This window comes from Cryptococcus neoformans, assembly GCF_000091045.1.
Source record: "Cryptococcus neoformans var. neoformans JEC21 chromosome 12 sequence".
Lineage (NCBI taxonomy): Eukaryota > Fungi > Basidiomycota > Tremellomycetes > Tremellales > Cryptococcaceae > Cryptococcus > Cryptococcus deneoformans.
In genome coordinates this window covers 627532-654286 of record NC_006681.1, presented here as the reverse complement: position 1 = coordinate 654286, position 26755 = coordinate 627532, and the positions used below count along the sequence as shown (strand labels likewise).

At 48.4% G+C, this 26755-nt stretch overlaps 14 protein-coding genes and 1 pseudogene across 14 annotated transcripts in view; 7 read left to right on the top strand and 8 right to left on the bottom strand.

Annotated features, from left to right (window-relative positions):
• CNL05990 (hypothetical protein) overlaps positions 1–202 on the bottom strand; it is a 1429-nt gene extending 1227 nt beyond the window's left edge. The window contains exon 1 of the mRNA XM_024658211.1: positions 1–202. This exon is cut by the window's left edge and continues 126 nt beyond it. Within this exon, the coding sequence (XP_024513913.1) occupies positions 1–79 (79 nt within the window). The 5' untranslated portion in view covers positions 80–202.
• Positions 203–369: 167 nt separating this feature from the next.
• On the top strand, positions 370–3048 carry CNL05980 (expressed protein). The gene is made up of 9 exons (XM_024658210.1): positions 370–636; positions 704–714; positions 782–801; positions 867–1518; positions 1571–1705; positions 1763–1919; positions 1971–2019; positions 2084–2344; positions 2395–3048. The coding sequence occupies exons 1-9, from the start codon at positions 500–502 to the stop codon at positions 3010–3012; spliced, it is 2040 nt and encodes a 679-aa protein (XP_024513879.1). The 5' UTR covers positions 370–499; the 3' UTR covers positions 3013–3048.
• CNL05970 (conserved hypothetical protein) lies at positions 3044–4788 on the bottom strand. Its single transcript, XM_568129.2, has 5 exons — positions 4369–4788; positions 3971–4317; positions 3711–3914; positions 3282–3660; positions 3044–3236 (listed from the first exon to the last, which is right to left on the bottom strand). Exons 1-5 carry the CDS (start codon positions 4415–4417, stop codon positions 3139–3141), a joined length of 1077 nt encoding a protein of 358 aa, XP_568129.1. The 5' UTR covers positions 4418–4788; the 3' UTR covers positions 3044–3138.
• Positions 4789–4981: 193 nt separating this feature from the next.
• Positions 4982–6018, bottom strand: CNL05960 (hypothetical protein). The gene is made up of 2 exons (XM_568128.2): positions 5399–6018; positions 4982–5340 (listed from the first exon to the last, which is right to left on the bottom strand). Exons 1-2 carry the CDS (start codon positions 5875–5877, stop codon positions 4992–4994), a joined length of 828 nt encoding a protein of 275 aa, XP_568128.2. The 5' UTR covers positions 5878–6018; the 3' UTR covers positions 4982–4991.
• Positions 6003–7322, top strand: CNL05950 (hypothetical protein). The gene is made up of 3 exons (XM_568127.2): positions 6003–6297; positions 6367–6496; positions 6570–7322. Exons 1-3 carry the CDS (start codon positions 6245–6247, stop codon positions 6810–6812), a joined length of 426 nt encoding a protein of 141 aa, XP_568127.1. The 5' UTR covers positions 6003–6244; the 3' UTR covers positions 6813–7322.
• On the bottom strand, positions 7137–8202 carry CNL05940 (Maltose O-acetyltransferase). Its single transcript, XM_568126.2, has 3 exons — positions 7832–8202; positions 7710–7779; positions 7137–7658 (listed from the first exon to the last, which is right to left on the bottom strand). Exons 1-3 carry the CDS (start codon positions 8096–8098, stop codon positions 7354–7356), a joined length of 642 nt encoding a protein of 213 aa, XP_568126.1. The 5' UTR covers positions 8099–8202; the 3' UTR covers positions 7137–7353.
• Positions 8203–8452: 250 nt separating this feature from the next.
• CNL05930 (L-xylulose reductase, putative) lies at positions 8453–9754 on the top strand. The gene is made up of 7 exons (XM_024658209.1): positions 8453–8569; positions 8625–8642; positions 8694–8869; positions 8947–9017; positions 9070–9364; positions 9419–9575; positions 9629–9754. Exons 1-7 carry the CDS (start codon positions 8517–8519, stop codon positions 9654–9656), a joined length of 798 nt encoding a protein of 265 aa, XP_024513878.1. The 5' UTR covers positions 8453–8516; the 3' UTR covers positions 9657–9754.
• Positions 9755–9891: 137 nt separating this feature from the next.
• On the bottom strand, positions 9892–10833 carry CNL05920 (annotated as a pseudogene).
• On the top strand, positions 10742–13616 carry CNL05910 (amine oxidase, putative). The gene is made up of 5 exons (XM_568124.2): positions 10742–11960; positions 12014–12082; positions 12142–12288; positions 12347–13194; positions 13250–13616. The coding sequence occupies exons 1-5, from the start codon at positions 11771–11773 to the stop codon at positions 13607–13609; spliced, it is 1614 nt and encodes a 537-aa protein (XP_568124.1). The 5' UTR covers positions 10742–11770; the 3' UTR covers positions 13610–13616.
• A 683-nt stretch (positions 13617–14299) lies between these two features.
• On the bottom strand, positions 14300–15741 carry CNL05900 (hypothetical protein; the record flags this gene model as incomplete). Its single annotated transcript, XM_024658208.1, has 7 exons — positions 14300–14665; positions 14714–14796; positions 14851–15252; positions 15308–15384; positions 15436–15470; positions 15567–15625; positions 15682–15741. 7 exons carry the CDS (start codon positions 15739–15741, stop codon positions 14626–14628), a joined length of 756 nt encoding a protein of 251 aa, XP_024513877.1. The 3' UTR covers positions 14300–14625.
• On the top strand, positions 15664–18073 carry CNL05890 (conserved hypothetical protein). The gene is made up of 5 exons (XM_568122.2): positions 15664–16418; positions 16466–16539; positions 16585–16706; positions 16754–17044; positions 17102–18073. Exons 1-5 carry the CDS (start codon positions 16254–16256, stop codon positions 17926–17928), a joined length of 1479 nt encoding a protein of 492 aa, XP_568122.1. The 5' UTR covers positions 15664–16253; the 3' UTR covers positions 17929–18073.
• Positions 18074–18909: 836 nt separating this feature from the next.
• On the top strand, positions 18910–21379 carry CNL05880 (cysteine synthase, putative). The gene is made up of 6 exons (XM_024658207.1): positions 18910–19105; positions 19153–19456; positions 19512–19856; positions 19907–20138; positions 20188–20818; positions 20890–21379. Exons 1-5 carry the CDS (start codon positions 18968–18970, stop codon positions 20282–20284), a joined length of 1116 nt encoding a protein of 371 aa, XP_024513876.1. The 5' UTR covers positions 18910–18967; the 3' UTR covers positions 20285–20818; positions 20890–21379.
• On the bottom strand, positions 20239–22920 carry CNL05870 (meiotic recombination-related protein, putative). The gene is made up of 11 exons (XM_568120.2): positions 22612–22920; positions 22410–22553; positions 21751–22354; positions 21670–21698; positions 21498–21622; positions 21440–21446; positions 20924–21390; positions 20870–20873; positions 20739–20805; positions 20590–20685; positions 20239–20534 (listed from the first exon to the last, which is right to left on the bottom strand). The coding sequence occupies exons 1-11, from the start codon at positions 22837–22839 to the stop codon at positions 20410–20412; spliced, it is 1896 nt and encodes a 631-aa protein (XP_568120.1). The 5' UTR covers positions 22840–22920; the 3' UTR covers positions 20239–20409.
• Positions 22921–23290: 370 nt separating this feature from the next.
• CNL05865 (hypothetical protein) lies at positions 23291–24593 on the top strand. The gene is made up of 4 exons (XM_024658843.1): positions 23291–23462; positions 23514–24159; positions 24218–24369; positions 24425–24593. Exons 1-3 carry the CDS (start codon positions 23351–23353, stop codon positions 24339–24341), a joined length of 882 nt encoding a protein of 293 aa, XP_024514673.1. The 5' UTR covers positions 23291–23350; the 3' UTR covers positions 24342–24369; positions 24425–24593.
• Positions 24440–26623, bottom strand: CNL05860 (Succinyl-CoA:3-ketoacid-coenzyme A transferase, putative). Its single transcript, XM_568119.2, has 4 exons — positions 26134–26623; positions 25619–26006; positions 25137–25568; positions 24440–25079 (listed from the first exon to the last, which is right to left on the bottom strand). Exons 1-4 carry the CDS (start codon positions 26516–26518, stop codon positions 24599–24601), a joined length of 1686 nt encoding a protein of 561 aa, XP_568119.1. The 5' UTR covers positions 26519–26623; the 3' UTR covers positions 24440–24598.
• Positions 26624–26755: the final 132 nt, after the last annotated feature.

Below are 26755 nucleotides of genomic sequence, written 5' to 3'. Positions count from 1 at the left end.
TGAGCTGCAGCGTTCCTGCTGGCTCAGGCTGGTGGACTGTTCGATAGACGAAAGTGTTGGGCTGGGGCAACTCCATCATGGTTTAGGATGAAGCAGCAGTAACAATGGTTGAACAGCACAAGAGATAGATCGCAGTCAAACATGGGACGTTAAAATGAAGTTGTATATGGAACATGGTGGGAGGGCTCGCAATAGCGCTATAGCGCACGAGATAAACTACTAATAGCGAAAGAGAGGCAACAGGCGAATAACCGGCGGAATACCGGCGGGCTTCTTCAAGCAGGGTACCAAATAAGATATGCATCAAAATACCGACGATAGCCATCGGCACCTGATTATTCGGAAGCGCGGCTAATTACGCTTTGGATATTTCTCTCCTGCGTCGGTTGGCAACTACAGCGACCGTACCACAATCACAATCAGACTCATCACCAAGGGATACCTGTTTGCTCCGACCATCAGACCTACCCGACTACCCATCAAGCTTCATAAGGTCGTCATGAGTGGCTCTACCTCCTCAGCGCCCAAGACCGCTGGTAAGGCCAGAACCAAACAAGGATCTCTTCTAGCAGCTGTTCAACTAGTTCCAGATGGTGATAAACCATATCGTCGCTCCAGGACGGGCTGTTTGACATGGTGAGCGACCTTGGTCGGTGCTTTGTTATTTTTATCTACTGAATACCCGCCTTTTGATATTGTGTAGCCGTAAAAGAAGTGCGTCTTCGCAGCTGCAAATTCATATTAGAAATCATGTGCTAATCAATTACCCGCTGGGCCGCAGAGAAGAAATGTCCGGAGCAGGTGGGTTAGCATCTCTTGCTTATCGTCCAATCATTGGTCACTGACTAACTCTGGTACCGTCACAGTACGATGACAATTCGTGCTTGAGATGTAAGGCTGGAGGATGGAAATGCATACGAGAAGAAGACGTTTCCGGCGGATCGAGTAGGAGCCAAATGACTGACTCGTCTCCTAAAGCTCGAGGCTCGCCAGCGACTCAGCAAAGGCAGCAGCAACAGCAGCTACAGGCACATCAGCATCAAATACAACACCATCAAGTCGCAGGAACGGGGCCGTCGCAATTCCACCAACTCCACGATGAGGTGCGGTCTCCTTCGGACGGAGCCAGCAGTGAACAGTCAACCGCCGCCGCAGCGACTGAAGCATACCACAACATGGATGAAAACTCTCTGTCGATGGCAGCGCATGGTGCTCCTACCAATCCTGACAACCTGGTTGGCAATTATCGCTCGAATTTTTTGCCTGACGACATATGGATGGACCAACCATTGGATGCAATCCTCAGCGCCACTGCACCGACATTTGACATCTCTTTCTATGGGTCCCTTGGTGACCCTAGTGCTCCAGATCCTTTCCATTTCACTCCTGCTCTTGACTTTGATATGGTCAACAACGGCTCTGGTAGTGGCCATCGAGATCCAACACTTTTCGACAACCTTCCGAGTGAACTTACACTAGAGCATATATCATCTGAAGAAGAGTTGTTGTACGACTTTTGTAGGTGTTTATACCCATCTTCCCTTTTGCACACCCACCAAATTATTTATAGATAACAGATACGTCCTCCCTGCCTGGTCTCTCACTTATCCCAGCAAAACACGCAAAGCCGTCATTGCTCGCTATTACGAAGTCACTAATGCTCATCGAGTGACCCAGCTCTGTAGATTGGCCGTTGCTGCTGTCTGTAAGCCGTCTTTCATAGTCTTATAGGTAGTCTGCATTGCTGAGCAAACACTCGAAGACATCACCCACCTTCGTCGAAGAGCTTCTTATCAAGCTGGCTGGGTAGGGCACAGTGGGTTACCAATGGATTATGTGCCAGAGAAGTACTTGTCACTGAAAGTGGATGCGGAGGAGATGGTGCGGGAGGCAATGTTACTTGTGAGATCACCCAAGGAGTAAGTAGCTCTTACTTTTGAATGTCTCTGTAAACTGAACATCCTCAAAAGTCTCAATATCACGATGGAGGCTCACTTCTGGGCGCTGTCTGATCTTCACGTAGGTAGTGCACTCGCTCGATGACCACTTCTCAAGCTAATGTCTCTCGTATATGGTCTCATAGATGGCTGTTGGCTCATTTTGCGATTCATCAAAAGCGTATGCTATCATGGATCTTGCCGAAGGACTGCTCGCTCTCACGTATGGGCTACACCCCGAAGTTGATTTCCTTTCTCTTAACAGCTATATCCCATTCTATCTCCGAGCATTTGCCATGATCGACTTGAATCGCAGTATCTGTCAACGTCGTCGCACATTCTTTGCGTTTCTGGAAACTCCGCAAATGGGAGCGAGTGGTTTTCTGAATGACGGCTCACATGATCAGGTATGACTGCTGTTGATCCTTAAAAGCCTTCTAATGTCCATACTTGTTAGTGGTTTGGCCTCCCAGCTGGCCTTGCTGTCTCTTTTGCTTCACTAAGCAACCTTGTTGCTCACATACGTGATCCATCGTGCACTCTGTCTCCTAACGACATATCTTCCGCCTCGAAAAGAATTGAAGCCAATTTCAAAGCGTACCAATCGCCATTCGCGGTGCATGACATTTCTTTTGATCGTCATCCTATTGCATGGGCAGCCGAACTATCAGTTGAAACAGAAATCTGGCGACATCTAGGGTTACTATTGTTGTGGCGATTGGTGGATCAACAATCAGTTTTATCAACACCAATGAGAGACACAGTTCACCTAGTTATCAATCTCCTCAAATCGTTACAATACGTTTCTACCCCTCGAGTGGAGAGTGAGAACAATGTCATTGACTTTTGGTCACTGAATTATACCACGCCAGCCTTTCTGATTGGTACTCTACTCGTGGATAGAGATGATCGTGCGTTTTGTAAGAGGTTCTTGGAGAGGCTGGGAGGAGAGAAGAATCTTGAGGATATGATTGTAGCATTGGAAACTACATGGGCAGCCACGGATCGTTCGGGCCAAGTAGCAGATTGGTTTGAAGAGTGCACCCGCTTGGATCTGGCAGTGACTTTTTTCTGAGACTTAAATAATGAAATATGACATATTATTGTATCATTACCCGCAGAAACATGCTACATTGCTGATATCTTACTGACTAAATAATCACCTCAGACCTCATCCAAAATGCAACCGTATCTGCATTAATCACTTCAGAATATTGAGGGCGACTTCATTGCCATTCGAAGTCAAAGCAGCTTGTATCAACGCAACATCATTCAGGGCACCTTGCACCGATCCATACTCTGCATGTATAAGTACTTCTTCATTTGGCGCAGGAAAATACTCACCATCTGGTTTGCCAGCGATCGCCTCAAAGAAACGTCGCTGCTCTTCGTAAACTCCGGTCTTCGGAAATATCTTGATCTCCCTGTTTGTCCTCCCAAATTTACCAGAGCGAACTTGAACCTTGATGGAATCCACGCCATCGTCGTTTATGTCCTCCGAATAAATCTCGCCGTCTGATCCAGTCAGCCGCAACTCCCACATAGGTTCTCTACCACGAGCACCATAGTCTATCAAGATCTGCCCATGAATATTGTTAGGTTCGGAACGGGTGATGACAGATAACCAGTCGTACGGGGGTAAGTGTTCGTTGTTGAGGGCTGTGTGGGCGGAAAGGTGGGTTATAGGTGATGGAAGAACGGTACGAAGAACACCGGCGTTATGCTGTTGACAGTCACTCAGAAAATACGGAGAAATGGAGAAGCTGCACCTACCACACCCGCGTCCAGCAAGTAACCTCCTTGATGCTGAGGTCTCTTTCGCCATTCCGTCTCAAAGTACTTATTGTCTTCGTTGTCGACGAATAAGACAGAGCTGATGGAGAAAGTGTTGAGGTTTCCAATATGACCTGCCTTCAAGGCTTGTGCAGCAAAGATGTGGGCGGGCTCGACTTCCCAGTTCTCAGCCACCCTCCATACCTAGGCAGCAACTTCATTAACAGAGGAGGCGCCTGGCCCTGTGGACAATCACTTACAAGACCTTGGGCTTGATAGTTCTCCTGATAGTCTTTGAGCATCTTGGTTGCTGAAGTAACGTCTTGGGAAACAGGTTTCTCTGATAACACATGCTTTCTGGCTTTGAGGGCTCTTACAATTATATCGGGTTGGGAAAGAATGGGAAGCGCAATAATGACAGCCTCGATATCCTCCCTAGAGAGAAGCTTGTCTAAATTATCACATCCAGTCTCGCTGTATTTGGTAACCTCCTGGCCTGTAAGAGATTTCCATGCTTCAGCGGCCTTGGTCGATGATGACTCCGAACGAGACCAGACGGCTTCCAGTGAGGCGAGGGTACCAGACTTTGCCAGAGCGGGAAGGTGAGCTACATTTCAGTCAGCCCCGATGCGGGTGTGGTGTGGCATATCATGCTTACCATCAACGGCAAAGATGCCCCCACCAAGCAATGCGACGTTGATAGGCATTGTCTTTAGTCTTCTGGTAAAGTATGTAAACTATCGAAGACGGTACAGGTAGCAAAAGGGTCTTAACAAGTATTGAATTTATGCACTACAAGTACCTAACTTTCGACCTTCCCAGCTTGAGATTTTAAAGCATTCATGGAAGTTGTAATGAAGCACCGTTTTAGAGAATAGTGACCAACAGAGTAATAAAGCGGCTCGCGATGGCGGCATGGCGGCTTGATAAGGTACGGAGTTGTGCGGTTGACGGGTATCATCATTCGTCTAATCATATTGAGATTCGATTTATTGGCATACGGCTGATACTGCGTGGAGATGCGTTTCTTTCTGGTCGGGCCATATTGAAGATACCTAGAATGAGATGCGAATAAATCAAGAGCAACGAATGAAGGAAAGGATCGAATTGTCCTGGGCTCGGCAAACTCCTCCCGGTCTTCAATAGATTAAATTACATAAAATGCATATATTATTATATGCCAAATCAGTTTCCGACGGAAGAGGAAAAGCAACCGGGCAACGCGATGAACAAAGAACGAACGAAGTGACATCGAAAAACGGTATGGCTACTCTGATCATCCTAGTCTAGATACTTGAATTTAAACCCCTTGAACTCAGCAAAAGCCCCTTCATCATTCATCAAGCCCGATACCATCACTCCAATGGACCAGTTAAAGTCATGCGACCTCTCCCCATTCTCTTTCACCCCGAAAGCTTGCACTTCCCGTAAGTTGGCCAATTCATCCTCTGTGGGAGGATTGTCAGTGTCAACGATAGACTGTCGAGCCCATTTGATGAGTATGGTATGACCAGTGATTGAGAGTTCCTTGACCAGCCTGAGGTAAATCCAGTCACCGCCGGCCTCAGAAGACAACTCTCTGTCGGATGGGACGGCTGACACATCGCACCATGGGGCCGCAACGACTGCGCTACAGATGGAACATGTCAGCTTCCTCAATAGCCAATTCGGAGGTGCTTTAGCCCTACTTTATCCATTGCCGCTCATCGAACGTCTCAGTACCAGTCTTCAACCAGTGGGCACTTGTATCGGCAAGGTCTCCACCGTGAAGAACAAGGCATGCCTGGTCATACAATCCCTTCAAACCCGACCTCAACCAGATTTCAACTTGAAAAGGTCTAGAGCCGTCGATGGCTATATGAGCGAAAGGGCCATCCTTGCGATTAACCTTTACCGGTTCAGGATTGCGCCACCAGTCGACCAGCTTGGGAGCTTGAATTTTAAGGTGATCATGTTGAAGGGTGGTGGCCACGGGAGCAGAGGAGTAAGGGTGAAATGTGAGGTCTTGTAAGGTCTTGACAAAGCTTTCAGACATTTTGTTGGGCAAATATGGTGTCTGGCAATCCGACTGGGGTGTATGCGATAGTTGAGAGATCAATGAGGTTCTCGATGGCAGGAGGATGGATTTCAATTGAGTGCAACTAACAATGAAGAAATCCGCGGACATATTATGCGACAGTCACCAAGGCCTCGTAGACAATGGGCATGATGTCAATGCAGTACAGCAGTATCATGCTCTCGATAAGGCAATTCGGTGATCATGGGATAAGGAGGGGACTGACCGGGTGTCGAGCGCAGGGCGGCTGTTTGCGCCATGCCGCGCGGTATCGCGGTCTGGTGTTACAGATCAATCAACTCAACCCGCGGCACCCGGCGAAGGCATATGCAGCTAATATTTGAAGGGTTTATTCTAACTATCTCCTCTCGTCCAGCATACATAAGGGGAGACAAGTTCGTCATGTAAGCTGCATCCACAACTCGCTCGGTTATTTTTCTATTCATATCTCGAAACATACCAAGGCAACACCTGCATCATGTCTTCTATCCCTTTTCACGCTGTCGACACCAAAGGTAAAGTCCTCGGAGAGTAAGTCATCATCCCATTAGAAGCATAATTATAATAGAAGCTCACCTGCATCTACCATCTTGATCGTAGTAACTTCGCCCCCGCTGCTGCTGTCATCCTTCCAGCCAATGCCAAGACTCTCTACATCTCTGGGGTTGTCGGTGAAAACGAGGATGGGTCTTTCGGGGACTTCAGAACTCAGGTCTTCCTCATCTTCGATGTGAGTCTCACATTTATCCAGACCAATGTCTTGGGCCTTTCATCTATCGGGGATTGACTTTCTTGATTTGTAGCGAATCACCGAAATCCTTCTTAACGCCAGCCCCAGCTATAAGTCTGCCGGAAACGCTTGGAAGCATGTCTTCGAGATCACAGCTTACCACGTCGGCCCGCTTCCTGAGCACCTCCCTATTGAACTTGAGGCTGTTGACAAGTACTTGAAGGGTGCCCACCCCACTTGGACTTCCGCTGCTGTCGAGAAGCTCTTCCACGACGAGCAGCTCTATGAGGTTCATGTCAAAGCAATCGTTCCATAAGGCGGTCTCAGTTGATAATAAAAGGAAGGAGTTAATACTAGCAGTAGACCATGTGCATGCAGGGCGATCCGGAAGATCAATATCTGGGGCTGACTAAGAGTATCAATCAGAGATAAAGTAGAAATGACATAGGGAGGGAGCAGAGTAGATTGAATATATCCAGACGCAGGTGATGGGTTCTGTAGATAGGACTGGTAAATGTAGTAAGGGTGGAGGCATATACCTCTAATGCCTTTGAGAATTGATCATTAGGGGATATCCAAAAGGGTATGAAGAGGTTTATATACGATCCAGGCGCGTTCTCTACTCGGCCCGTCTCCCTTTGCCTTCAATTTTTTTTCCCTTTCAACCAATATCTTTCCTCAAATGTTGGGACCCTAATCTACTGATGAGTCCTGACCCTCGCCGACCCTTCAATGGTACTTAATGTTTTGTGCAATAAGTCAGTTATGTGATAGGTAGAGGCCATCTTATTAACGAAGATCATTTCGCTTGGTACTGATACAAAGTTGTTCGATCCATGCATATTTGTAAATTTCACTTAAGCCTTGACAATGGTACCGTCCTCCAGAATTTTCTTGACGACACGAGCAGGATTACCCATGGCCAGACTCCTGGGAGGGATGTCTTTCGTGACTACTGCTCCAGCGGCAACAGTGCTTCCCTTACCGACGGTAACGCCAGGCAAGATGATAGCAGAACCGCATATCCAACAGTCCTCTTCAATCCTTACAATCTTGCCCCACTCCTCACCAGTCAAACCGGCTCGAGCTTCGGGAGAAATAGGGTGGTCGGGAGTGTATATTCTGACGTTCGGACCAATCATCGTTCTCTTGCCGATGTAAACTGTTCACAAATTAGTAGCGAACGGGCGCAAGTGTGATGTCATGCGCTTACTTGGGCAGACATCAACGAATGTACAATCAGCTGCGATGAAGTTCTCGCCTTCAAAATGCAAATTGAAGCCCTATCATGGTAATTTCAATGGGAAATCTTATCATAAAACTTATATAACTCACATATTCGCAGAAAAATCGTTGAGTGATTGATACATTTTCGCCTATGTTGGCAAACTCCTTCCAAAGCTCCATGCGCTTCTCATGATCAGGTGTTCTCGTAATTTCATCTAGTTTGATAGCACCACGATTGCGAAGACGGTCAAGGTATTTGTCAAGGGCGAGGTAGGGTTTGGCGGAGATCATCAAAGACAACTGGGTAGGGTCTTCACCTTCCTCGGGAGGTGGAATAAGCTTGTTGGTAAGGTGAGGAGCAGGAGCAGGGGGCATGGTGAAGAGCGACTAGTTGTCTCCGTAAGTGGATTAATGGATGGCTATACAAGATGGAAAGAAGAAAGCAGAGATGTAGAAGGGAATAAAAAAGGATGACTGGTAGTCCGATTGTATTATTATATAGTCTATTGTCGTATTGTTTATACGTACTCTTCTTTCGGCTTGGCGCTTCAGCGGATAAGCGCGACGCTCGTCATCACAGAGTCAAGCGTTGATACGGGACACTTGCAGTCAAAGTTCAGCTTAACAGCCTGCGCAATTCGAGCGATACATCTACTTCGCTATGCATTGCCATGCTGACCAGTTGCACTTATATAAGCATCATGTTCGCCAGACAGTCCGTACTTCTTTCTTCACCTTGGCACCCATTTGAGATTTGAGCTGTAAAAACAGCAAGAATTTGCTTCCGTCCAATATGTCACCTCTTACACCTAAGACCGCCCCTGCATTGGCCGACAACGTCCTTGAGTAAGTACCCCTTCTCCATCAATCGGCTCCTGCCCTAGTCCTAACGATGCCTCAGTTTGTTCTCTCTCAAGGGGTAAGCTTTCAGGCTTCATATCGCAATTTCCTTTCTTACCAAGGCTACCAGTAAAGTCGCTGTCGTGACTGGTGCCTCTGTCGGTATCGGTCTAGCTGCCGCTACTGCCTTCGCTGAGGCCGGCGCCAATGTGGTTCTGCTCTATGCAAGAAGCAAGCATACTGAAAAGACCGCTTCCGATCTAGCTGCTCGAACGGGGGTCAAAGTCAAGGCCTATCAACTCGACGGTGAGTGGGATCTTTCTCTATCTTTCTGGCTGGGGTAATCAGTCGACGTATGACTGACAACCTCCTGTTGTTAACAGTGCGGGACTATGACGCCACTCAGCGGTTGGTTGAAAATGTCGTGAAAGAGCTTGGCAGGCTGGATATCTGGGTAAGCATACTTTGGATACGGAATACAGAACATATCCTGATAAGTTCTTCAGGTAGCTAATGCCGGTATTCCCCAAGACGACACTATCCTCGATGGCAACCGGAAACACTGGGAGGACATCATTGCCGTCAACTACACCGCTGTTGTATATCAAGCTCAAATCGTTGGAAAGGCATTTAAGAAGCAGGGGAACGGCTCGTTCATCATTACAGCATCTGCTGCCGGTATCGCCAACATCCGACCTACTGACCAAGGCGTTTACAACTCTAGTAAAGCTGCAGTGATCGCTCTGGCCCGTTCGCTTGCTCAGGAATTCAAGGATTTCGCCAGGGTCAACTCTGTGTCTCGTGAGTAAACTTCGTTATCCATTGGTCTAGGCCTATACCAACTGTGTATTCTAGCTGGCTATATGGGTGATGCACAAGGCGCGCCGGAGTCTGAGATTACCAATGCCTTGACTCGTCAGGTCCTCAACCGGACAGGGGAGTACAGAGAGCTTGCTGGTGCCTATCTTTACCTTGCTTCCGATGCTTCGACCTTCTGCACCGGCACAGATTTGTAAGTACCACCAGTGTAACCATCTTCTCTCATCGTGCTGACCAAGTTGTAAGGATTGTCGACGGTGGCTATCACTGCTAAGCGTAAATTGAGGTTGAAAAACGCTATAAATAATATTACAAAGCATGTATGTTGTTCGCGCCCGCATTTATTCCACGCAGAGAATGAGATCAGACAAGGCTACATGTCCCTGCGAGCGCGAATACATTTAGGCTCATTTCTTGTCCTTTCTGTTCCTGCTATTTTCAGTTGCGACTCAGGATTCATTGATAAATCAAATAACTCTATTTGATAAATCAAGTAACTCTAAGCTCTACCCTTTTCTCATCATTCAAAGATGTGGGCCACCAGCCCTTCGTCTTCTTGACATGGTGCTGAGCTGTCCTCCGTGAGAGCGAACGCGAGCACGCATCAAGTAAATTTATATCAAGATACATTCCCCAAAGTATTTCCAAAGCGATATGTCAAATGATATCCCCTTCTTTCTTAACTTTTCCAGTGCTTACTCCAGGCTCCACTCCCAAGACCTTATATAATGGGCTCAGGAGCATGTTAGAGCGATTGCTTGCCTCTTTTTGATCTACAACATGGACGGCTAGACGAGTAGTTGTTATCAGTCTCAGTTCACCGGAAGAATCATCACGCCACTCACTTTCCTCGGACACACTCGGGGTGAGCCAGCGACCACAAGTCTTCCAATTGATCGGTTTCTCCGGAAGCCGCCTGTTTCAAGATACGTCACATAATCTTCCCTGACCTGGTCTTAGGCAGATCTGAAACAATACAGATTTTCTTCGGCGCCGCAAAAGGGCCTAGGACGGAACGTACTTGAGACGCGAGCTCTTTGTGAAGGGTGAATGGAGAACCCTTGCCGGTATCAGAGGCCGACTTCAGATTTACAAAGGCGCGAACGGCTTGTTTGACCAGTGATTCCATCTAGTACCAACGACAACAAGTCTCAACGACACCGGGGTACCATCCCGAGCATAAGCCAAGAAGACTGCGACGGCTTTCCATGTCATAGGAAAGCTACGGGCTGGTAAGTACAAGAGCAAATGACTGACAACAAGGCAACAAGCCAAGCAACACGCACTAGAGTAATCCCACATCTCACGATTTCACTCCGTAGAACTTGAGAACGTTGACGAGCCGGCTGATCTCTCCGCAGAGCTTAGCAAAGATGGTTTATCGGGGACTGAATGAGCCGTCTGCCTCATAGAATGATAGCAGTTCCGGCTGGGCGGGCGTAGAAATGTCGATCCAAGGCGTTGTGAGTTGCATTAAAAACCATCCGGGCTTTTACATGCCCATAAGCTCGAATCACTGATGTCACGTGACTTGCGATGACTTGCGATAACGAGTTTTCGCGTACGCGAACGATCGAAGAAGTACGGACCCGACGACTCATAATAACCAATGCACATCTCCAGCTTCAAAACTACCAGCTGTGAAGACCCAAGAATATCTTAAACCAGCTCAGAGCAGCCAGTCCTTACCTGATCCACCAAGCGTCGCTGTCATCGCCAACGGTCTTCTTCCACTCCCCATGGTAGGCTTTATTTCACATCTAAATAACTCCTCAATATGCGAAGCAGGCCGCTCCTTTTTTCCTTGCAATCCTGCGGTCAGGTGGAAAACATCTTGTCTTTCTGCCAAAATGGTGATAGTGGATATGTAACAGGGGGCCTACAGAGAGTTTAGACGACCACAAGTTAGTTGGTCGTTAGAATGGGAAGAATGAAAGGTTTACAGGCACAGCATAACCAAGCTACGCGCGATACGTACCCGACGCCCAACAATTGAACTGTTCGTATTTTGAAGGCTTGCCGACGTCGCATCCTATTCTCAAAGGGACAATAGACTCAGCAGTACGTCAATCAAGGTGCGGGTCGACAATATGCCCTAAGCCCGCCAGGCACTACAGCAGGAGATAAGAAATGTCCGCAAAGATTATCATCAGCGAGCGCGCTTTGGCGCCTAGCCGCTCTGCCGCTTCAATACGGTTCGTCTTCACCTTGTCAGGCATGCTCAGTGATGGGAAAGCGTCAACATCTCTTCCAAATAGCTCGGAGATAATAAGTAGCTCCAATATGCAAACAATACTGTCTGCCCCTCGATATTAACAACCTCATCGCCGGCCACCTTTTTCAGCCCACACCGCCCTGTTTTACCAATAACCTTGACCAGCCACAAGCATGCCTCCTCCTGTTACCGACGATGGCTACCACTGGACCCGTTCTACAGGTATGCAACAAGGTGTACTCCGTTGTAAAGGGGTTGTGGACCCTCCAAGCCGGATTGACAATAGTTTCCTTGAATATGATGTCGTGGTCATTGGCGCTGGCTATGCCGGTCTGATCGCGGCTAGAGAGCTTGTGCAGCGCGGTGAGTTACGATCTCTCAAAGAAAGCTTTGTATGTCTGCTTATGTCTACCCAGGCCATTCCGTTGCTCTTCTCGAAGCCCGAGACCGTGTCGGAGGAAGAACCTGGACTGCCGAAGTTGATGGTAAGTCATATATACGCAGGCCTTGAATATGAGCAAGGATGACTGACAGATTGACCCAGGATATATGTATGAGATGGGTGGTACATGGGTCACCCATTGGATGGGTTACCTACAAAAAGAAATGGAGCGATACGGCATGGAGGATGATCTCATTACCACAAGGCTTAAAGGGGCCGGAGACGACTTCTACACTTTGAATGTACCAGGTAAGTTTAAATTCCGACAGGGTACGTCAATATGCTAGTTCTAACCCCCTTCACTTAGGTGCTAAGCCGCGCAAAATGTCTCACGCCGAAGCAGGCGCTCTCGCAGCTCGCGCCTGGGATATTTTCGTCAACGTAGATGGCAATGGCGGGCGCACCGTCTGTCCCCTCCCCCACGCTCCCTTCAATAACGTCAGAACAACCAAAGCCGATGTCGAGGCTATCGATCAACTATCAGCAGTCGACCGCCTGGAGCAGATTGGGCATTTGCTCACCAATGAGGAACGGGGAGTTCTTGAGGCTTTGCTTCTTCATATCTCCGGAGGTACTCTTGAGACTACATCCACCTGGGATATTGTTCACTCCAATGCTCTCCAAGGACATTCTTCGGTCAATTTTGAAGAAGTATGGACTACTTACAAGCTCCGTGAGGGTCAATCTGGTCTTGCAAGAGCTATGTTCGACGAAGCTTGTATTGCAGGCTTGGACTACGCTTTTAAGACCCCGGTTGACACCATTCGTGACTTGAGAAACTTCGTCGAGATTCATACCACTACCGGCAGTACCTTCCGAGCGACCCGAGTTATCTCAACCATCCCACTCAATGTTCTCCACACTATCAAGTTCGACCCCCCTGTGTCCCCAACACGTGCCGAAGCTTTCCGTCTTGGTCACGTCAATCACATGTCCAAGATTCATGCCGAAGTCAAGGGCGATATCGCTTCTTGGTGCGGTCTGACATATCCTGCCAAATTAATGTTTGGTTACAGTGATGGGCTTTATCCTAATGGGAATACTCATATTGTCACCTTTGGAGCGGATGAAACCGATGACTTCGTTCCCGAGAAGAACCCTGAGCAAGTAATTGAGGCTATGAACAGGATTCGCCCTGTGGATGTCCAGCGTATGGTGAGTGCTATGTCTTCTTCTTTCATACCCGTTGCTTGGCTAACAGATCCTTCAGGTCTTCCATAATTGGAATACCGACCCATGGTCCATGGCTGGCCCTGCGTGGTATCGGCCTGGGTATGCTACCAAGTATCAGGAAGAGCTCCAATCACGCCATGGAAACATCTTCTTTGCTTCTGCCGACTGGGCAAGGGGCTGGCGAGCTGCGATAGACGGCGCCCTTGAACAAGGCTTCTGCAATGCACAAAGCGTTTCTAGAGAACTCCAAGGAAGGCACTGGAAGCGAGGATATTTTTTGCCGCAAGGTGATTCTGTTAGTGACTCAATCCCCCACGTTGGCGCGATGAAGGGCGGTGTGAATGGGAAGGACGGAGTGAATGGGCTCTCTAATGGTGTAAACGGCTTCCATATTTGATCTGTCAAGTAATTGTATTACATGCATCATAATTGCGTGATCTTGAATTGTGTCGAGGTCCCCAGCACAGACGAATCCTGCAAAAGATGTTCATGCCAAATAGCCATCCAATATAATCATAGAGTTGGATCGGTCGGGCGACGTTGTTTTCTTTGCCTGACGACCCGTTTGTTTTATCTGAGCTCCATTAGTTTGTCCATTTGGTAAGCCTTGCGAAGATTTACAGCAAGCTCTTCTATGGTTGCTCAATGCTCCTGTCACGAGCCTGCACAAAGAAGAAGAGATAAGATATCATAGGAGGGAGTTACGTAATAGGAAGGCAAGATCCGATTCAGATAAGAAGGTCCAGCTGGACCTCCAGTTGGACCTCCGAGAAAAGAACTGGACGTCCAGTTGGACGTCCAGTTGGACCTCAAAGGATATAAATAGATTTCTGTAGAAGTATATAAAGGGGAGCTCTGTCCTCGATCTTGATCTTCTTCCTCTCGAAGATCAATATTTCATAAGTTACTTTGCGAAAGGTCCTCGAGCTCCCAGTGCTCACTCTCGTCTTACCTTGCACCACCTTCGACATAAACTTACTCCACTAGTATATAAGCTTGCCTGATCTTCCCAAGCGAATATACCTCCGCCCTATACCATACGCCAACAGACAAGTGTCAAGAGGTATATCATACATATATCTCATTGCTTAGTTAAACTACGGCTTTCTATCTCGTCTCCAAGGCCGGACCTTGTTGGGGACGAGTCGTAACAGCTCCCAAGAAAAAGTTAATAATTTTCCCAAATATAGTCCCTGCGGAAGACAGACACCTCACAATATACTTGATTGACTCGCCGATTACCTCAGTACATTGTGCGTCAGACATGAGTGATTGATGTAAAAGAGAGAGAGATTTCATTTGTGAGGCTAGAAACCAGACCTCGGCCCGAAGTATAAAAACTATTACCATTTACATACAACGTCTCTTCAAGCTCGCGCACGTGCACTCCCAGTCGATAATTGTCATCTGATCTCATCCAAAATACCTTTCTGGTTGGGTATGATCTACCGTCCTGTGTATAATGTAAGGGTCAAACCTCCATCGTGAGGCAGAAACTCACTCATAATCTGCAAAAAAGTAAGGTTCTTGCCCGAGTTCCGGGAACCTGCTCTTGATGACATGGAGGAGAGTTTCGTACATGCACTGCAGACGAGGAAATCAACGTGGGCTGCACTCAAATAGATCAAGTCCACACACCTGGTAGCCGTCCGGCGAAAGGTGGACTCCATCACGAAGATACTTGAAAAGACCTTCTTCCAAGTCATCGGGTGATTCCTCCAGAGCAGCCCTTTCCATGGATGTTCGTGTATCGCAGAAAGCAACGTTTCCCTTCCTATCACCCGCCTCGTTGAGATTGTCCGCAAGCTCACGTGCCTTGAGATTGTACAGCAAAGAGTGGGCGGGGTCACGATCAAGTTTGACGCCGGGGTAATATTCTAGCCCCAGGTCTTTTGCCTTTCCCTTGAGAGAGTATGGCGGAGGAGATACCAAAATTACTTTGGCAGAAAGCGGTACAAGAGATACGATCTTGGCAATGTTGGCCTTGTATGACTCGGGATCAATCGCTCGTGGTTCAGGTGGGAGGAGAGCATCGTTGGTCTGAAGGGCGTTAACCAGCGTACATCCCAATCATTCAACACACGAGAGAACCCACTCCGAGCCATATCACAGCGAGTCTGATGCGCTTCAATTCCGGCATGAATAGTCGGGCCATCTCTAGGACCCATCTGCCTATGGTTGGATGTCAGTAATGAATATGGTTTACAGTGACATGAGGCTCACTATTATAGCCAGAGAAACCTCGGACTACGACATCACTTATAATCGTTATCAATAACCTTTACAATCATCTAGCTGACTTAAAGCAAGCTTGGAAGATTCATCTAAACCGAGGAGCGCGAGGCGCCACTTACAATTGCCGCTGGAAATGGTTGGCGAGTTGACCTGCAAACCCTTTTTCTCCCAAAGCAAACTGTATCCGAAATCAATTAGCTCCATGCGGCTCCTTCACTATTGCTGGTCCCGTACTTGTGTAAGAGAATCTCCGATGAGAACAATCTGGTCGATATGAGTCTTCTTGGAAGACATCTTATGTGGTTTACGTAATAATTTACGAACGAGGCTTCTTCTTGTAACTCGAGGTGCGTGGCGCGTATTCTTGGGTTGTCCACCTTATATTCTTGTTTTAGCATACATCGATAGGCCCTCAGTGCGCTTATCATCTTAATCCAGTGTTTACGCGGGTCCCGCTATTTGACTTTCGCTGCACATGATTCGTCTCAATTCTCACGACAGAAGTCCCTTATCAACGACAACGCGGCTTAGCGGCTAAGTCCTGAACCGAAATGGGAGAAATAGCGACACATGTCAATGTGCTGTCACCACTTCCTTTGACAAATAGATGGGTTTGTCGGGAGGCGGCTGGTCGGCTTCTGCCCATCGTTTTGGGACAATGTTCGATTCGCAAGTACGGTGGATGCACGTCGCTGAACTATATAGATCGCTCCATACGCATCAATTGACGCAGCCTTTATCTCTCAAATCAATCAGGTTCCTCAATCTCAACCCCCAAAGATCTCTTTTCAACCGCCCTCTTCATCATGGTCACATCCGTCGTCAGTTCAGTTAATGATAGCTTTGACGGTCTCGCTATCGCACCCGAAGCCGATGTTGTCATCATTGGTGCAGGCCTTGCAGGTCTCTGTGCTGCACGTTCACTTCACGAGGCCGGGAAGCGGGTAGTCGTTCTAGAAGCCAGAGGCCGAGTGAGTATGCCTCCGCATGTTTTCCTGATGAAGCTGACGAGCAATAGGTTGGTGGTAAGACTCTCACTGTGACAAGCAAGTCTGGAGGTCGCGTGGATGTCGGCGGCGCTTGGGTCAACGAGTGAGTAACAGCAATCAAGCGCAAAGATGTGCTAATATCCGCTAGACATACCCAGCCAGAGGTCTGCAAGCTCAATAAGGAGGCAGGAAACATTCTGTTCAAACAGCGCGTCCTAGGTACCACATGCTGGGAGTTATCAGAGGACCGACAACTTCGTTATTACGATGGTGAGTAACCTTTCGTTGCTGCAATGAAAATTTCTGATTTTTTCCAGATGGCGGTGTTGGTGACAACTCTCCTATCCCTCTTGAAGGTGAAGAACTGGAAGACTACAACCGAATTTTCAAGGAGCTCGACCGCTTATCGCGAACTGTCAGTCTCAAGAACCCCAACGACACCCCTGGCGCGGTCGAGTATGACTCTGTCACTGTTGCAAACTGGCTTGACCAAATGGATGCGGGCCAAATCAGCCGACAGGCTCTTATACCTCTTGTCCGAGCTTTGGTTGGCGCTGAGATGCATGAGACCCCTCTCTTCTACTTCTTGCACTACGCCAAGACTGCCAGTAAGTCGTATCTATAAGATACCCTACTTATTAGGTAACTAAAATTATTGTTTGCAGAGGGTTTCTTTGACTTGATTGCCGCGGATGAGACCGGTGGTCAATTCCAACGTACTCGTTACGGAAACCAGACCATGTCAACTTGGATCCAGAACCACATCCTTCCTCCAGGAGCAGTCAAGCTCAACGCCGCCGCTCATCAGATCATCCAAAGTCCCGATGGAGAGTCTGTTCGAGTCATTACTCGTGACGGTCGTCAGTTCACTGGTCGGCGTGTGATTTGCTCTATTCCTACACCATTGTACCCCAACATTGTCTGGCAGCCATCCCTTCCGGTTGATAAGACGCTTCTGGTTCAGCGGTCTTTCCTTGGTACTTACACCAAGGTAGTTTTATTGTACGAGAAGGCTTGGTGGCTTGAAGCCGGGTTCTCAGGCTTTGCGCTTTCTTCCGAATGGCCCGTTTCATTGGTCTTTGACACTTGCGACGGCTGGTACGGCTCTGACGACCCTTCTATCCGACCTCGTCAGCACTCTTTGTCGTGTTTCGTTGTTGCCGCCAATGGTGTCGCCTTTTCAGAGCTTTCACGTGATCGAAGGGAACAAGTCGTCAAACAGCAAGTTGCTCGTATGATTGGTAGCCCTGAGTTAGTCAACAACACGGTCGAAGTGCTTGAGTTCCAGTGGATCAAGGAAGAGTTTAGTCAAGGTGCGCCTTGCCCTGTTACCTCGACTGGAGCTTTCACGCTTTACGGTGACTCGCTTGCGCGACCGCACGGGCTTATTCACTTTGCGGGTTCTGAGTTTTCAGATGTTTGGAAGGGTTACATGGAAGGTGCTATCATTTCTGGCCGAAAGACTGCGAAAGAAGTTTTGGAGTTGCTTTGATATGATTGGAAGTATGCTTACAAATGCATTATCACATGTATCTTATCTTATGCACCAAATAGCCAGCGAGGAAAGATCATCTGACCCCTCGGCGATGGAAGAGCAAAAGGAAGTTCCCAAGACGGCTATACATAATGGTGCATGAGGTCTGCTTTATTCAATCGATCGAGTCGAAGCAATCGCCCCAATTTTGCACCCTGTGCGCGGCCTGTCAAATTCGGTGGATACAAGCTGATTTGCAAACTTCTCAAAGCGACAGGGCAAGAAATAAGAAGATGACGAAACGAAAAGGTTCGATTCATGGTGGCAACTACCTCTGCTTCATCTAAACCACTGTTTGCTTGCCGCGATCTACAACTTGCGACTCGCAACAGCTTCAACGTTTGCCGTCTCTTCTATTTTGTCCATGTGCCAGATCACAACAGCAAATGTCGTTAAGCCGTCACGTCGTAACATGGCAATACTCGTAGACTGGCAATCTCGAGAGACGTTTGAGCAAGAATTGGAAATTTTCAGCACATCCCTCGAGCTTAAAAATGATGCCACTAAAAATGTGTTCCATAAAATATTTGGAAGTTCATGCTCATTGCTCGCGTATGCCGAATTTCTTAAAGACGTTATGGCGGACGCTCGCTAGTAACTACTTACATTCATCGCTCTGTTACCCAACGATCGGAGGTGTCGCTTTGTAAAGTCGTTGGGAATCCTTCTGGTTCGCGTCCGTTGTCAGCGGTGTTATACTTGGTCCGTGTTATTGCAGTAATTGCGACGATGCGCGTGCTACAATATGTTACAGATCATACGAATTCGGGAGACGGAAGCCTGCAAAGAAGAGATTCATCGATCAGCAGGAAGTCACCCGACGCGCTACCTAACGGCCGTCGGCGACCACCGTTAAATTGTGGATTCCATATTGTACCTGAATGATGAGCACGCCATGGTCGATTATAAATTCCCGATCTTTTTCAGAAATCCAGCTGTCGTCAGTCCCGAACTTATCTCCTCTTCCCTCCACATCTCCTCCAAAAGCATCCAAAACATGGTTGTCTCCAGATCAGCAAGCATCCTTCGCTCCGTCTGCCCTACTTTCATCTCAAGCAGGGCCTATGCAACCGCCGCTCCCGCCTTCGGCAAGCCCGTTAACGGTTTCGTTGGGGCCATCGGAAACACTCCTTTGGTGAGTCGCCTCTGTAGTCGTCTGACTCAGCTAACTTAAACTCGTAGATCCGACTCAGCCGTCTCTCTGAGGAGACCGGCTGCAATATCCTCGCGAAGGCCGAGTTCATGTCCCCTGGTGGCTCCATCAAGGACCGAGCCGCCCTTTACCTTGTCCAGGACGCCGAGGAGAAGGGTCTCATCCGACCTGGTGGCACTGTTGTTGAGGGTACCGCTGGTAACACTGGGATAGGTCTTGCTCATGTCTGCAGGTCCAAGGGATACAAGTGTGTCATCTACATGCCTGACACTCAATCTCAGGAGAAGATTGACTTGCTGAGGATGTTGGGTGCCGACGTCAGGCCTGTCCCTGGTATGTTTTATACGAGCCTGTCTTTATCAGACCCACACTAACCGCTGACTTGTAGCCGTCGCTTTTGACAACCCTCAGAACTACAACCACCAAGCTGCCCGATACGCTGCTTCCCTTGAGAACGCCGTCTGGACTAACCAATTTGATAATGTCGCCAACCGAAATGCCCACATCGTCTCTACCGGTCCTGAAATCTGGGAGCAAACCGATGGCGGCAAGCTCGATGCTTTCATTTGCTCTACCGGTACTGGTGGTACCCTTGCCGGTGTGACTAGGTACCTGACTGAGAAGAGTAACGGACGTGTTGAGGCTTGGTTGGCGGACCCTCCTGGAAGTGTGTTGTTCAATTTGGTTGAGAATGGTGAGATCAAGCGAGAAGGTAACGGCTCTATCACCGAGGGTAAGTCATACATATAACTTCCTACTATCCTATTTAACCTTTCTGTAAAGGTATCGGACAAGGTCGAGTCACCAACAACCTCGCCCCCGATCTCTCTCTCCTGTCTGGCGCTATCCACGTGCCCGACTCTGCCTCCATTAACATGATCTACCGACTTCTTGACGAGGAAGGTCTCTACGTTGGTGCGTCCTCCGCGCTCAACGTCTGGTCCGCTGTCGAGCTCGCGAAGCGAAAAGGAAAGGGCAGCACCGTCGTTACTGTTCTCTGTGACGGTGCTTACCGGTAAGTCTATGTGCACGATAAAGGCGAATTGTGGCTAATGAAATTCTAGATACCAAGCTCGTTTGTTCTCTCGAGTGTGGCTCGAATCTAAGGGTCTCGTCTCTCATATCCCCGACCATCTCCAAAAGTATATTGTTCTTCCTTAATCAACTTCATTTTCACGACATATGCCATGTATACACAGATTTAGAGAATATTGAATTGTAATCGTGGCATGTGGCCAAAATCTAATTGTGACCATACTTCACTTCTAGACATCCAGCAGCCAAATCTACGTGCTCGCCTTGACAAGGTTCACCAACCCCGAGACCCTTCCTGGAGTAGTAGGAGCGTAAGCAAGGCCCACTAATCCCTTCAAGAACTGCCAAGCGGTCCCATCTTCCGGCAATGGGAAGTCTGGCGTTGAGTGTCAGTTTATCGACCTTGAATTTGGGAGAAATGCAAGACTTACCGACAGGTCGAGGGATGGTTGTCCTAATCCAAGAGAAGAATCGGTCTTCAGTAATGGCCTTGACGGAGCACAGGGATCGTAATCCTTCTTCGCCACCTATCAGACATTTCATCAGAGCAAATTCAGGTGGATCTAAAACCAGGATATACCAAAACGACCGTGACCGCTAGCTTTCACACCCCCGAAAGGCATTGCCTGATTAAGGTAGAAAACGCCCTGTACCAAGTTTGTCAGTTTCATCTGTCTTCCCTCGTTCCAATCTTTATAGTACCGCACTCACGAAGCTAATTGTTATGTTAGCGCATATGTCATGAGCAGAATAAATTATACTTACTCGTTGATAGCAACCATCCCACATTCCAATTTCTCCGCCACTCTCCTGCATTCCTTCTTGTCCTTGCCATACACACCGCCGCCCAATCCAAACTTCCCCTTATTCAACCATTCCACGGCCTCATTTACGTCATCATAAGGAACCACCGTCATCACCGGGGCAAACAACTCTTCCTTCGCAACAGCCATATCCATCGTCACATCAGCAATCAATGTAGGCTCAAAGTATGCGCCTTGGGGGTAAAGAGGATGAACGTAGGGGTGCCCACCGGCGAGAAGCCTGGCGCCAGAGGAGATGGAGGAAGCGAGAAGGGATTGAAGCTTAGAGATGGGGGCATGGGATATAAGAGAGCCGACGTCGTGTCCTGGTCGAAGAGCTTGAACTCGGGGGGTTAATATTTCGAGAAAGCGAGAGTACTGGGAACGGTGCACTAGGAAGAGTTCGATACCGATGCAATTTTGTCCGGCCTGCAATTTGCGTTAGCAAGTCTGTGTTTAATGGGGATTCGCGACCTACAGACTGGCTGCAAGTTAAAGTTAGTAAATATCTAGAAGAATAATACGGGAAGACTCACAAGGCCCCACGCATCCAAGTGCTAGCGAAGAAATCAAGGTCGGTGCCAGGCAAGATGAATGCAGGGTCCTTGCCTCCCAGCTCAATACAGGTAGGAACCATGATCTCAGCAGCAGCGGCGGCGACCTATGCAGCACTGTCAGTTTTGGCTCTGCAGGAGGGCGTTTACCAACCTTCTTGCCGACCGGTTCGCTACCAATAACTGCGATCATATGTCAGCCACTCCTAAAAAATACGCTATCGAACGAACTCACAAGTGATATGTTTAAATATCGGGTTTCTAGTCACCTTCTCAGCGCCTCCAGGTAAGCAAATGACCAGCTGAACAACCTCAGGGTCTAAACCACAGATTTTTAAACATTCTTTGATTCCACCAATGAACCACATTGAGCTCCACGCGACATGCTCTGAACATTTGACTACGATAGTGTTACCAGCGAAGAGAGCAGCAATGATAGGGGAGAGTAAGTTATGGAAAGAGTAATTCCAGGATACGAGTGCAAGTACAGTACCGAGCGGATGGTAGTGGACCTTGGACACTTTGTGGGCTAAGAGCAAGTTACCGGCTCTTTTCTGTGGGCTGAGAGTTTTTTCACCGTGTTTGAGCAACCAGTCGATTTTACTGAGAGAGGTCAGAATCTCTCCAAAGACAGCATCTACATTGGTCTTTCCTGTATCCCTACAGGCGACTTGTACGATATAGTCCATATCACGAAGCACCCAACCACGAACGTTGCGCAGGAAATGACGACGTTGGGCGAAGGTCGTTCGGGACCAAGCGAAGAAGGCACTGTTGGCTTTGGATATCTGGAGAGATACTTCTTCAGCAGTGTGGAGAGGAAGAGTGTTCAGGTGGTACTGCGTGTTAGGAATTAGCTAACGCCTACTTCTGTCACGAAATGGAAACACTCACCCCAGTAGAGGGGTCATAGCAAGTAATGTGTTCTCGTTTTCTCCCCGAAAGACCAGTTTCAGGAGGTAAGAGGCTTTCGTCTTCCAAATGAGAAAGCAAGTTAGGGTTCTCAATCACTCTGCCCTCCCATTGCTTGCTTGCCTCCTACAATCCTTCATAAGTACGAGCGCAAAAGTATCCGACCAGGCGCAGAAACACTAACTTTAGGCACGGGATATCCAAATCTGACCACTTTCCTCTCATTTTTCCACGAATTGTACTTCCTGGCCCATGTAGGTAATTTGAAGGAGATGATTATAAATGCAATGCTAAGGTTCACCCGGTTTGGTGGATTGTAGATGGTAAGCCATATCTCTCCAAGGGTAAGAGCCGAAAGCCAGATGAAGTAGGGTTGCAGCTGGGCTGGTAAACAAGAGATTGATTCGAGCATATCTGAGTAGCCCTAGGTGGTCAGAAAAGCCTCCTTTGTGTTGTCGTATACGTAAAAAGAAAGTGGAAAAGGAAATGTACACCTCTCGTCTTTAAGACTTCTTCGTCCGTCCGTGTCTGGGCGTGATTTATTTGCTTGTTGCTGGCCTCCACTTTTGACTGACCTAATTTTTCGGCCGTATAATGGTATCCGCCTCAGGCATGCATGGTTTGGTTCTGGCCGTTGGGTCTCAGACATAGCGGAAATAATGCAAGGGGCCGACAAGGCATAGCGGAGACAGCGAGCAGCTTGCAACTCATACCTAGGGGAGCCATACTACTGCAAACAAACAATCAATCGTGATTTGTGCTGGGTGAGCCAAACACGAACGCACTACGATCTGGACACTATAATCCCACTTATGGTGCCTTTTGCTTCCGCGCCGTATTAGAAGGATATAAGTCGTTTGCCAGTTCTACTTCGTTCGACAACGTTATCTTGATGCGCTAACCCCTTCCCGATTCACCTAAAAATGGACGCAAAATCCCTCCTGCGAGCAAAGAAAGCCGAAGCAAAAATAAATCATCCTTATGCCACCTACAATGTGTCTGGTGTACTTCGTTGCTCCATTTGTGCTGTCCCAGGTACGCCTACTTGCTCTCTATGACACTCGATACCAAGCCTTATTTCTTCAGTGAAACAATGGGATGCCCATCTTCTCACAAAACAACATCGCACTTCCGTCGCACGTGAAAAGGCAGAGAGAGAAAAAATCGAACGAGCAAAACGTCCCCGCCCCGAAAGTGAAGTCATAGCCGGGTCATCTTCTAAACGTCCCAAAGTCACCCAACAACCACAGCCGCATAGCGGAGAAGGTCCATATGATGGGAACGATGGACCATCGGGTTTACCAGCGGGTTTCTTCTCGGCGAAGAACCGTCCTGCACCTGAACCACAATCTGAAGCTCCCCCTTCCCCTTCAACAGCACCTGGACCAGCAATAGCAGCCAGGACGGGGGATGCAGAACTCGACGACTTTTTAGCTTCACTCGCCGAAGATTCCTCAGCACCAGACCCATCAGCACCTGCCGCACCACCTACAGCCATATCGCAAGCGCAAGCTAATCGTGCCGCGAAGCGAAAGACGACGTATAAACAAGACATCATACCCGGCCAGGCGAGTTACGAAGCTGCGCCAGTAAGGATTGTACAGGCGGGTGAAGAGCAGCAGGAAGAACAGAAGGAAGAACCTGAAGAGAGTGAAGCTGAGAGAAAGGAGAGATTGCAAAGAGAAGAGAGAGAGGATATCATGGCGAGATTAGAGGAGGAAGAGAGGGCACAGTACGTCTTCGGTTCTCTATAAGTCGGTTGAATCTTGCTGATGGAGTTTGGGATATAGAGAAGACGCGGATTCGAGAGTCATGGCATTGAAGCAAAGGATGGAGATGTTGAGAAAGAAAAGAGAAGCGAAGGGTGGTATAAAGGGAAAAGGAGCAGCGAAGGATGCTTCCCTCAATGCTTAATGTTTAGGGCTTTTGTTCATGGCTAAATGTACGTGTACAAAGAATCAGGCGATGTAGATCCATAAAGCTAAGACTCGGATAAGTCGCGCAATTCAATCAGATAAGAAATGCAATGCATCAAGAAAGAAACGTCCAAACATGCAAAGTCTACAGTCTATATCGAGTCCTCTACATGTCTATTACTACCATATGTACACTTTTATATCCTTTAGGTCATAAACTTCTTACGATAATCAAACGCAATCTTCACACACCCCCTAGAACCTGCCGAGAGGCTCCCTAACCTTGAAGGTAGCGCCAGTCTTCTCCTGGACTTCCTCGAGACTAACGCCCTCAGCAATCTCAATCAACTCGAGGCCGCCACCGTTCTGGCCGGTCCTGTCAACGTCGAAGACAGCGAGGTCGGTAATAATCCTGCTAACGACAGACACACCAGTCAAGGGGAGTTTGCAGGACTCGACAATCTTGGGTCGACCGTGTTTGTCGGTATGTGTGGTGACAACAACGATCTTGGTCTCGTCAGGATTGGAGACTAGGTCCATGGCGCCGCCCATACCCTTGACGAGCTTGCCGGGAATCATGTAATTGGCGAGATCACCGTTGGCAGAAACTTCCATGGCACCGAGGATGGATACGTCGACGTGACCACCTCGGATCATACCGAAGGACTCGGAGGAATCGAATACGGAAGCACCAGGAACGAGGGTTACGGTTTCTTTACCGGCGTTGATGATGTCGCTGGTGTGACAAGGTCAGGATGGATTCTGTGAAAAAAAAGAAGGAAATTAAACATACGCGTCCACCTCCTCTTTGGTTGGGTAAGGGCCCATACCCAAGATACCGTTCTCACTCTGGACCCAGACTTTCATACCATCAGGCAAGTAGTTAGCCGCCAAGACGGGGATACCAACGCCCAAGTTGACGTAGGCACCATCATAAAGCTCCTTGCCCGCTCGTTGAGCGATCTTCTCACGCTGAGCCTGACCAACGCTCTTATTTACAGAAGTCTCTTCGCCAGAAGAGGGAGAGACATTCTCGTTCTCCTCTCGGGTGGTGAAGATTTCGATTTGCTTGTCCTCGGTGGCAGGGACAACTCGGTCGACAAAAATACCGGGGAGGTCGATCTCCATAGGGTCGAGCTCGCCGATCTCGACAATGTTCTCCGCCTCGACGATGGAGAGCTTGGCAGCTCGGGCAACAAGAGGACCAAAAGTTCGGGTAGTGTACCTACGACCATCAGCTTATTATTGACATTTTCACTAAGAGAGGAGACACACCTGAAGACACAGTTACCGGCCTTGTCAACCTTCCAAGCTCGGAAAACAGCGACATCACCGTGAATGGCAGGCTCGAAGAGGAACTTTTTGCCGTCAAACACCTGAGTGTCTTTCTTCACACCAGGGATAGCGATAGTCTGCTTGCCATCGGCATCAGGCTTGGACCACTTTTGAGGGATACCGCCAGTTTCGACATCTGTACCAGCACCAGTCCTGGTGAAGAAACCGGGCATACCTGCACCAGCAGCTCGGAGTCTCTCGGCAATGGTACCCTGGGGACAGAGCTCAATTTCGATTTCACCGGAAAGGTAGGCATCTTGGAGGCCCTTGTTGGTACCGAGATAAGACAAGATCATTTTCTTGATCTGTTTAGAGGTGATAAGGGGAGCTGTCGTTGGGAGATGCGTCATTAGCCTTCTATCATTCGACGTCATTCAGAGCGCGGCGCAAACGAGCTCTAACGCCGCGTTTCTATTGGCGCCAAGAAAAAAAAGTCTTGAAAGCTGTAAACTCACAGAGACCGTAGGTACCGGCGTTACCAGCGTTGTTGGAGACGACAGTCAAGTCCTTCAAGTCACTCTCCCTCATAGCCTTTATGATAGTTTCGGCAGTACCACAGAGTCCAAAACCAGCGGACAAGATAGTTTGACCGTTCTTAATGTCTCTGATAGCAGTCTTTGCATCGGGCCAGACCTTCGACTTTTCGCTGGGAGTAATACGAGATCGGCCATGAGTGCCTTGGGAAGGGACGGATTTGAGGTCTGAAGGAGAGCCCTTGACGGGTTCGGTGTTGATATACCGAGAGGCAGTGATGGCACCAGGTCGGGCAAGAGCAGCAGCTCGGTGGAGGACTCTTGAGCGGGCAAGGGCACGGGTGGTGGGAAGGGCTGTTCTGATCATTATTTTAATTCTAAGCTCTAGTATGAGAGGGGAGTGTATACAAAGCGGAGGAAACGAAAGCAGAATGAGGGGCAAACGTGGGGCTCTTGATTTGTCTTATATATGAAGATGAACACTGGTCGACTTAAAAACATCTCGCGTCGCCAATCACCAAAAAAGATTAACAGGGCGCCGGCTCCACCATAACCGGATGCCGATGCGGTTCTAATGGGGGCATGGGCAATTCCGTCTCCGTCC

Bases quoted from the DNA above. Each gene is read 5' to 3' on its own strand.
- CNL05980 (XM_024658210.1), top strand. From the start codon at position 500: ATGAGTGGCTCTACCTCCTCAGCGCCCAAGACCGCTGGTAAGGCCAGA. The intron at 1,519-1,570 runs GTAGGTGTTTAT...AATTATTTATAG, and splicing joins AGAGTTGTTGTACGACTTTT to ATAACAGATACGTCCTCCCT. The intron at 2,345-2,394 runs GTATGACTGCTG...CATACTTGTTAG, and splicing joins ATGACGGCTCACATGATCAG to TGGTTTGGCCTCCCAGCTGG.
- CNL05970 (XM_568129.2), bottom strand. From the start codon at position 4,417: ATGCCTATCAACGTCGCATTGCTTGGTGGGGGCATCTTTGCCGTTGAT. The intron at 3,915-3,970 runs GTAAGTGATTGT...GTTGCTGCCTAG, and splicing joins ACTATCAAGCCCAAGGTCTT to GTATGGAGGGTGGCTGAGAA. The intron at 3,237-3,281 runs GTGAGTATTTTC...TTATACATGCAG, and splicing joins GATCGCTGGCAAACCAGATG to AGTATGGATCGGTGCAAGGT.
- CNL05960 (XM_568128.2), bottom strand. From the start codon at position 5,877: ATGTCCGCGGATTTCTTCATTGTTAGTTGCACTCAATTGAAATCCATC. The intron at 5,341-5,398 runs GTAGGGCTAAAG...TTCCATCTGTAG, and splicing joins GATGAGCGGCAATGGATAAA to CGCAGTCGTTGCGGCCCCAT.
- CNL05950 (XM_568127.2), top strand. From the start codon at position 6,245: ATGTCTTCTATCCCTTTTCACGCTGTCGACACCAAAGGTAAAGTCCTC. The intron at 6,298-6,366 runs GTAAGTCATCAT...TCTTGATCGTAG, and splicing joins AAAGGTAAAGTCCTCGGAGA to TAACTTCGCCCCCGCTGCTG. The intron at 6,497-6,569 runs GTGAGTCTCACA...CTTGATTTGTAG, and splicing joins AGGTCTTCCTCATCTTCGAT to CGAATCACCGAAATCCTTCT.
- CNL05940 (XM_568126.2), bottom strand. From the start codon at position 8,098: ATGCCCCCTGCTCCTGCTCCTCACCTTACCAACAAGCTTATTCCACCT. The intron at 7,780-7,831 runs GTGAGTTATATA...TTACCATGATAG, and splicing joins AACGATTTTTCTGCGAATAT to GGCTTCAATTTGCATTTTGA. The intron at 7,659-7,709 runs GTAAGCGCATGA...ATTTGTGAACAG, and splicing joins ATTCGTTGATGTCTGCCCAA to TTTACATCGGCAAGAGAACG.
- CNL05930 (XM_024658209.1), top strand. From the start codon at position 8,517: ATGTCACCTCTTACACCTAAGACCGCCCCTGCATTGGCCGACAACGTC. The intron at 8,870-8,946 runs GTGAGTGGGATC...TGTTGTTAACAG, and splicing joins CAAGGCCTATCAACTCGACG to TGCGGGACTATGACGCCACT. The intron at 9,365-9,418 runs GTGAGTAAACTT...TGTGTATTCTAG, and splicing joins CAGGGTCAACTCTGTGTCTC to CTGGCTATATGGGTGATGCA.
- CNL05910 (XM_568124.2), top strand. From the start codon at position 11,771: ATGCCTCCTCCTGTTACCGACGATGGCTACCACTGGACCCGTTCTACA. The intron at 11,961-12,013 runs GTGAGTTACGAT...ATGTCTACCCAG, and splicing joins TAGAGAGCTTGTGCAGCGCG to GCCATTCCGTTGCTCTTCTC. The intron at 12,083-12,141 runs GTAAGTCATATA...AGATTGACCCAG, and splicing joins CTGGACTGCCGAAGTTGATG to GATATATGTATGAGATGGGT.
- CNL05890 (XM_568122.2), top strand. From the start codon at position 16,254: ATGGTCACATCCGTCGTCAGTTCAGTTAATGATAGCTTTGACGGTCTC. The intron at 16,419-16,465 runs GTGAGTATGCCT...GACGAGCAATAG, and splicing joins TTCTAGAAGCCAGAGGCCGA to GTTGGTGGTAAGACTCTCAC. The intron at 16,540-16,584 runs GTGAGTAACAGC...AATATCCGCTAG, and splicing joins GGCGGCGCTTGGGTCAACGA to ACATACCCAGCCAGAGGTCT.
- CNL05880 (XM_024658207.1), top strand. From the start codon at position 18,968: ATGGTTGTCTCCAGATCAGCAAGCATCCTTCGCTCCGTCTGCCCTACT. The intron at 19,457-19,511 runs GTATGTTTTATA...GCTGACTTGTAG, and splicing joins CGACGTCAGGCCTGTCCCTG to CCGTCGCTTTTGACAACCCT. The intron at 20,139-20,187 runs GTAAGTCTATGT...ATGAAATTCTAG, and splicing joins CTCTGTGACGGTGCTTACCG to ATACCAAGCTCGTTTGTTCT.
- CNL05870 (XM_568120.2), bottom strand. From the start codon at position 22,839: ATGCTCGAATCAATCTCTTGTTTACCAGCCCAGCTGCAACCCTACTTC. The intron at 22,554-22,611 runs GTTAGTGTTTCT...GAAGGATTGTAG, and splicing joins TTGGATATCCCGTGCCTAAA to GAGGCAAGCAAGCAATGGGA. The intron at 20,535-20,589 runs GTAAGTCTTGCA...ACTCAACGCCAG, and splicing joins AACCATCCCTCGACCTGTCG to ACTTCCCATTGCCGGAAGAT.
- CNL05865 (XM_024658843.1), top strand. From the start codon at position 23,351: ATGGACGCAAAATCCCTCCTGCGAGCAAAGAAAGCCGAAGCAAAAATA. The intron at 23,463-23,513 runs GTACGCCTACTT...TTATTTCTTCAG, and splicing joins CTCCATTTGTGCTGTCCCAG to TGAAACAATGGGATGCCCAT. The intron at 24,160-24,217 runs GTACGTCTTCGG...TTTGGGATATAG, and splicing joins GAGGAGGAAGAGAGGGCACA to AGAAGACGCGGATTCGAGAG.
- CNL05860 (XM_568119.2), bottom strand. From the start codon at position 26,518: ATGATCAGAACAGCCCTTCCCACCACCCGTGCCCTTGCCCGCTCAAGA. The intron at 26,007-26,133 runs GTGAGTTTACAG...TCCCAACGACAG, and splicing joins CGCCGGTACCTACGGTCTCT to CTCCCCTTATCACCTCTAAA. The intron at 25,569-25,618 runs GTGTGTCTCCTC...TGATGGTCGTAG, and splicing joins GCCGGTAACTGTGTCTTCAG to GTACACTACCCGAACTTTTG.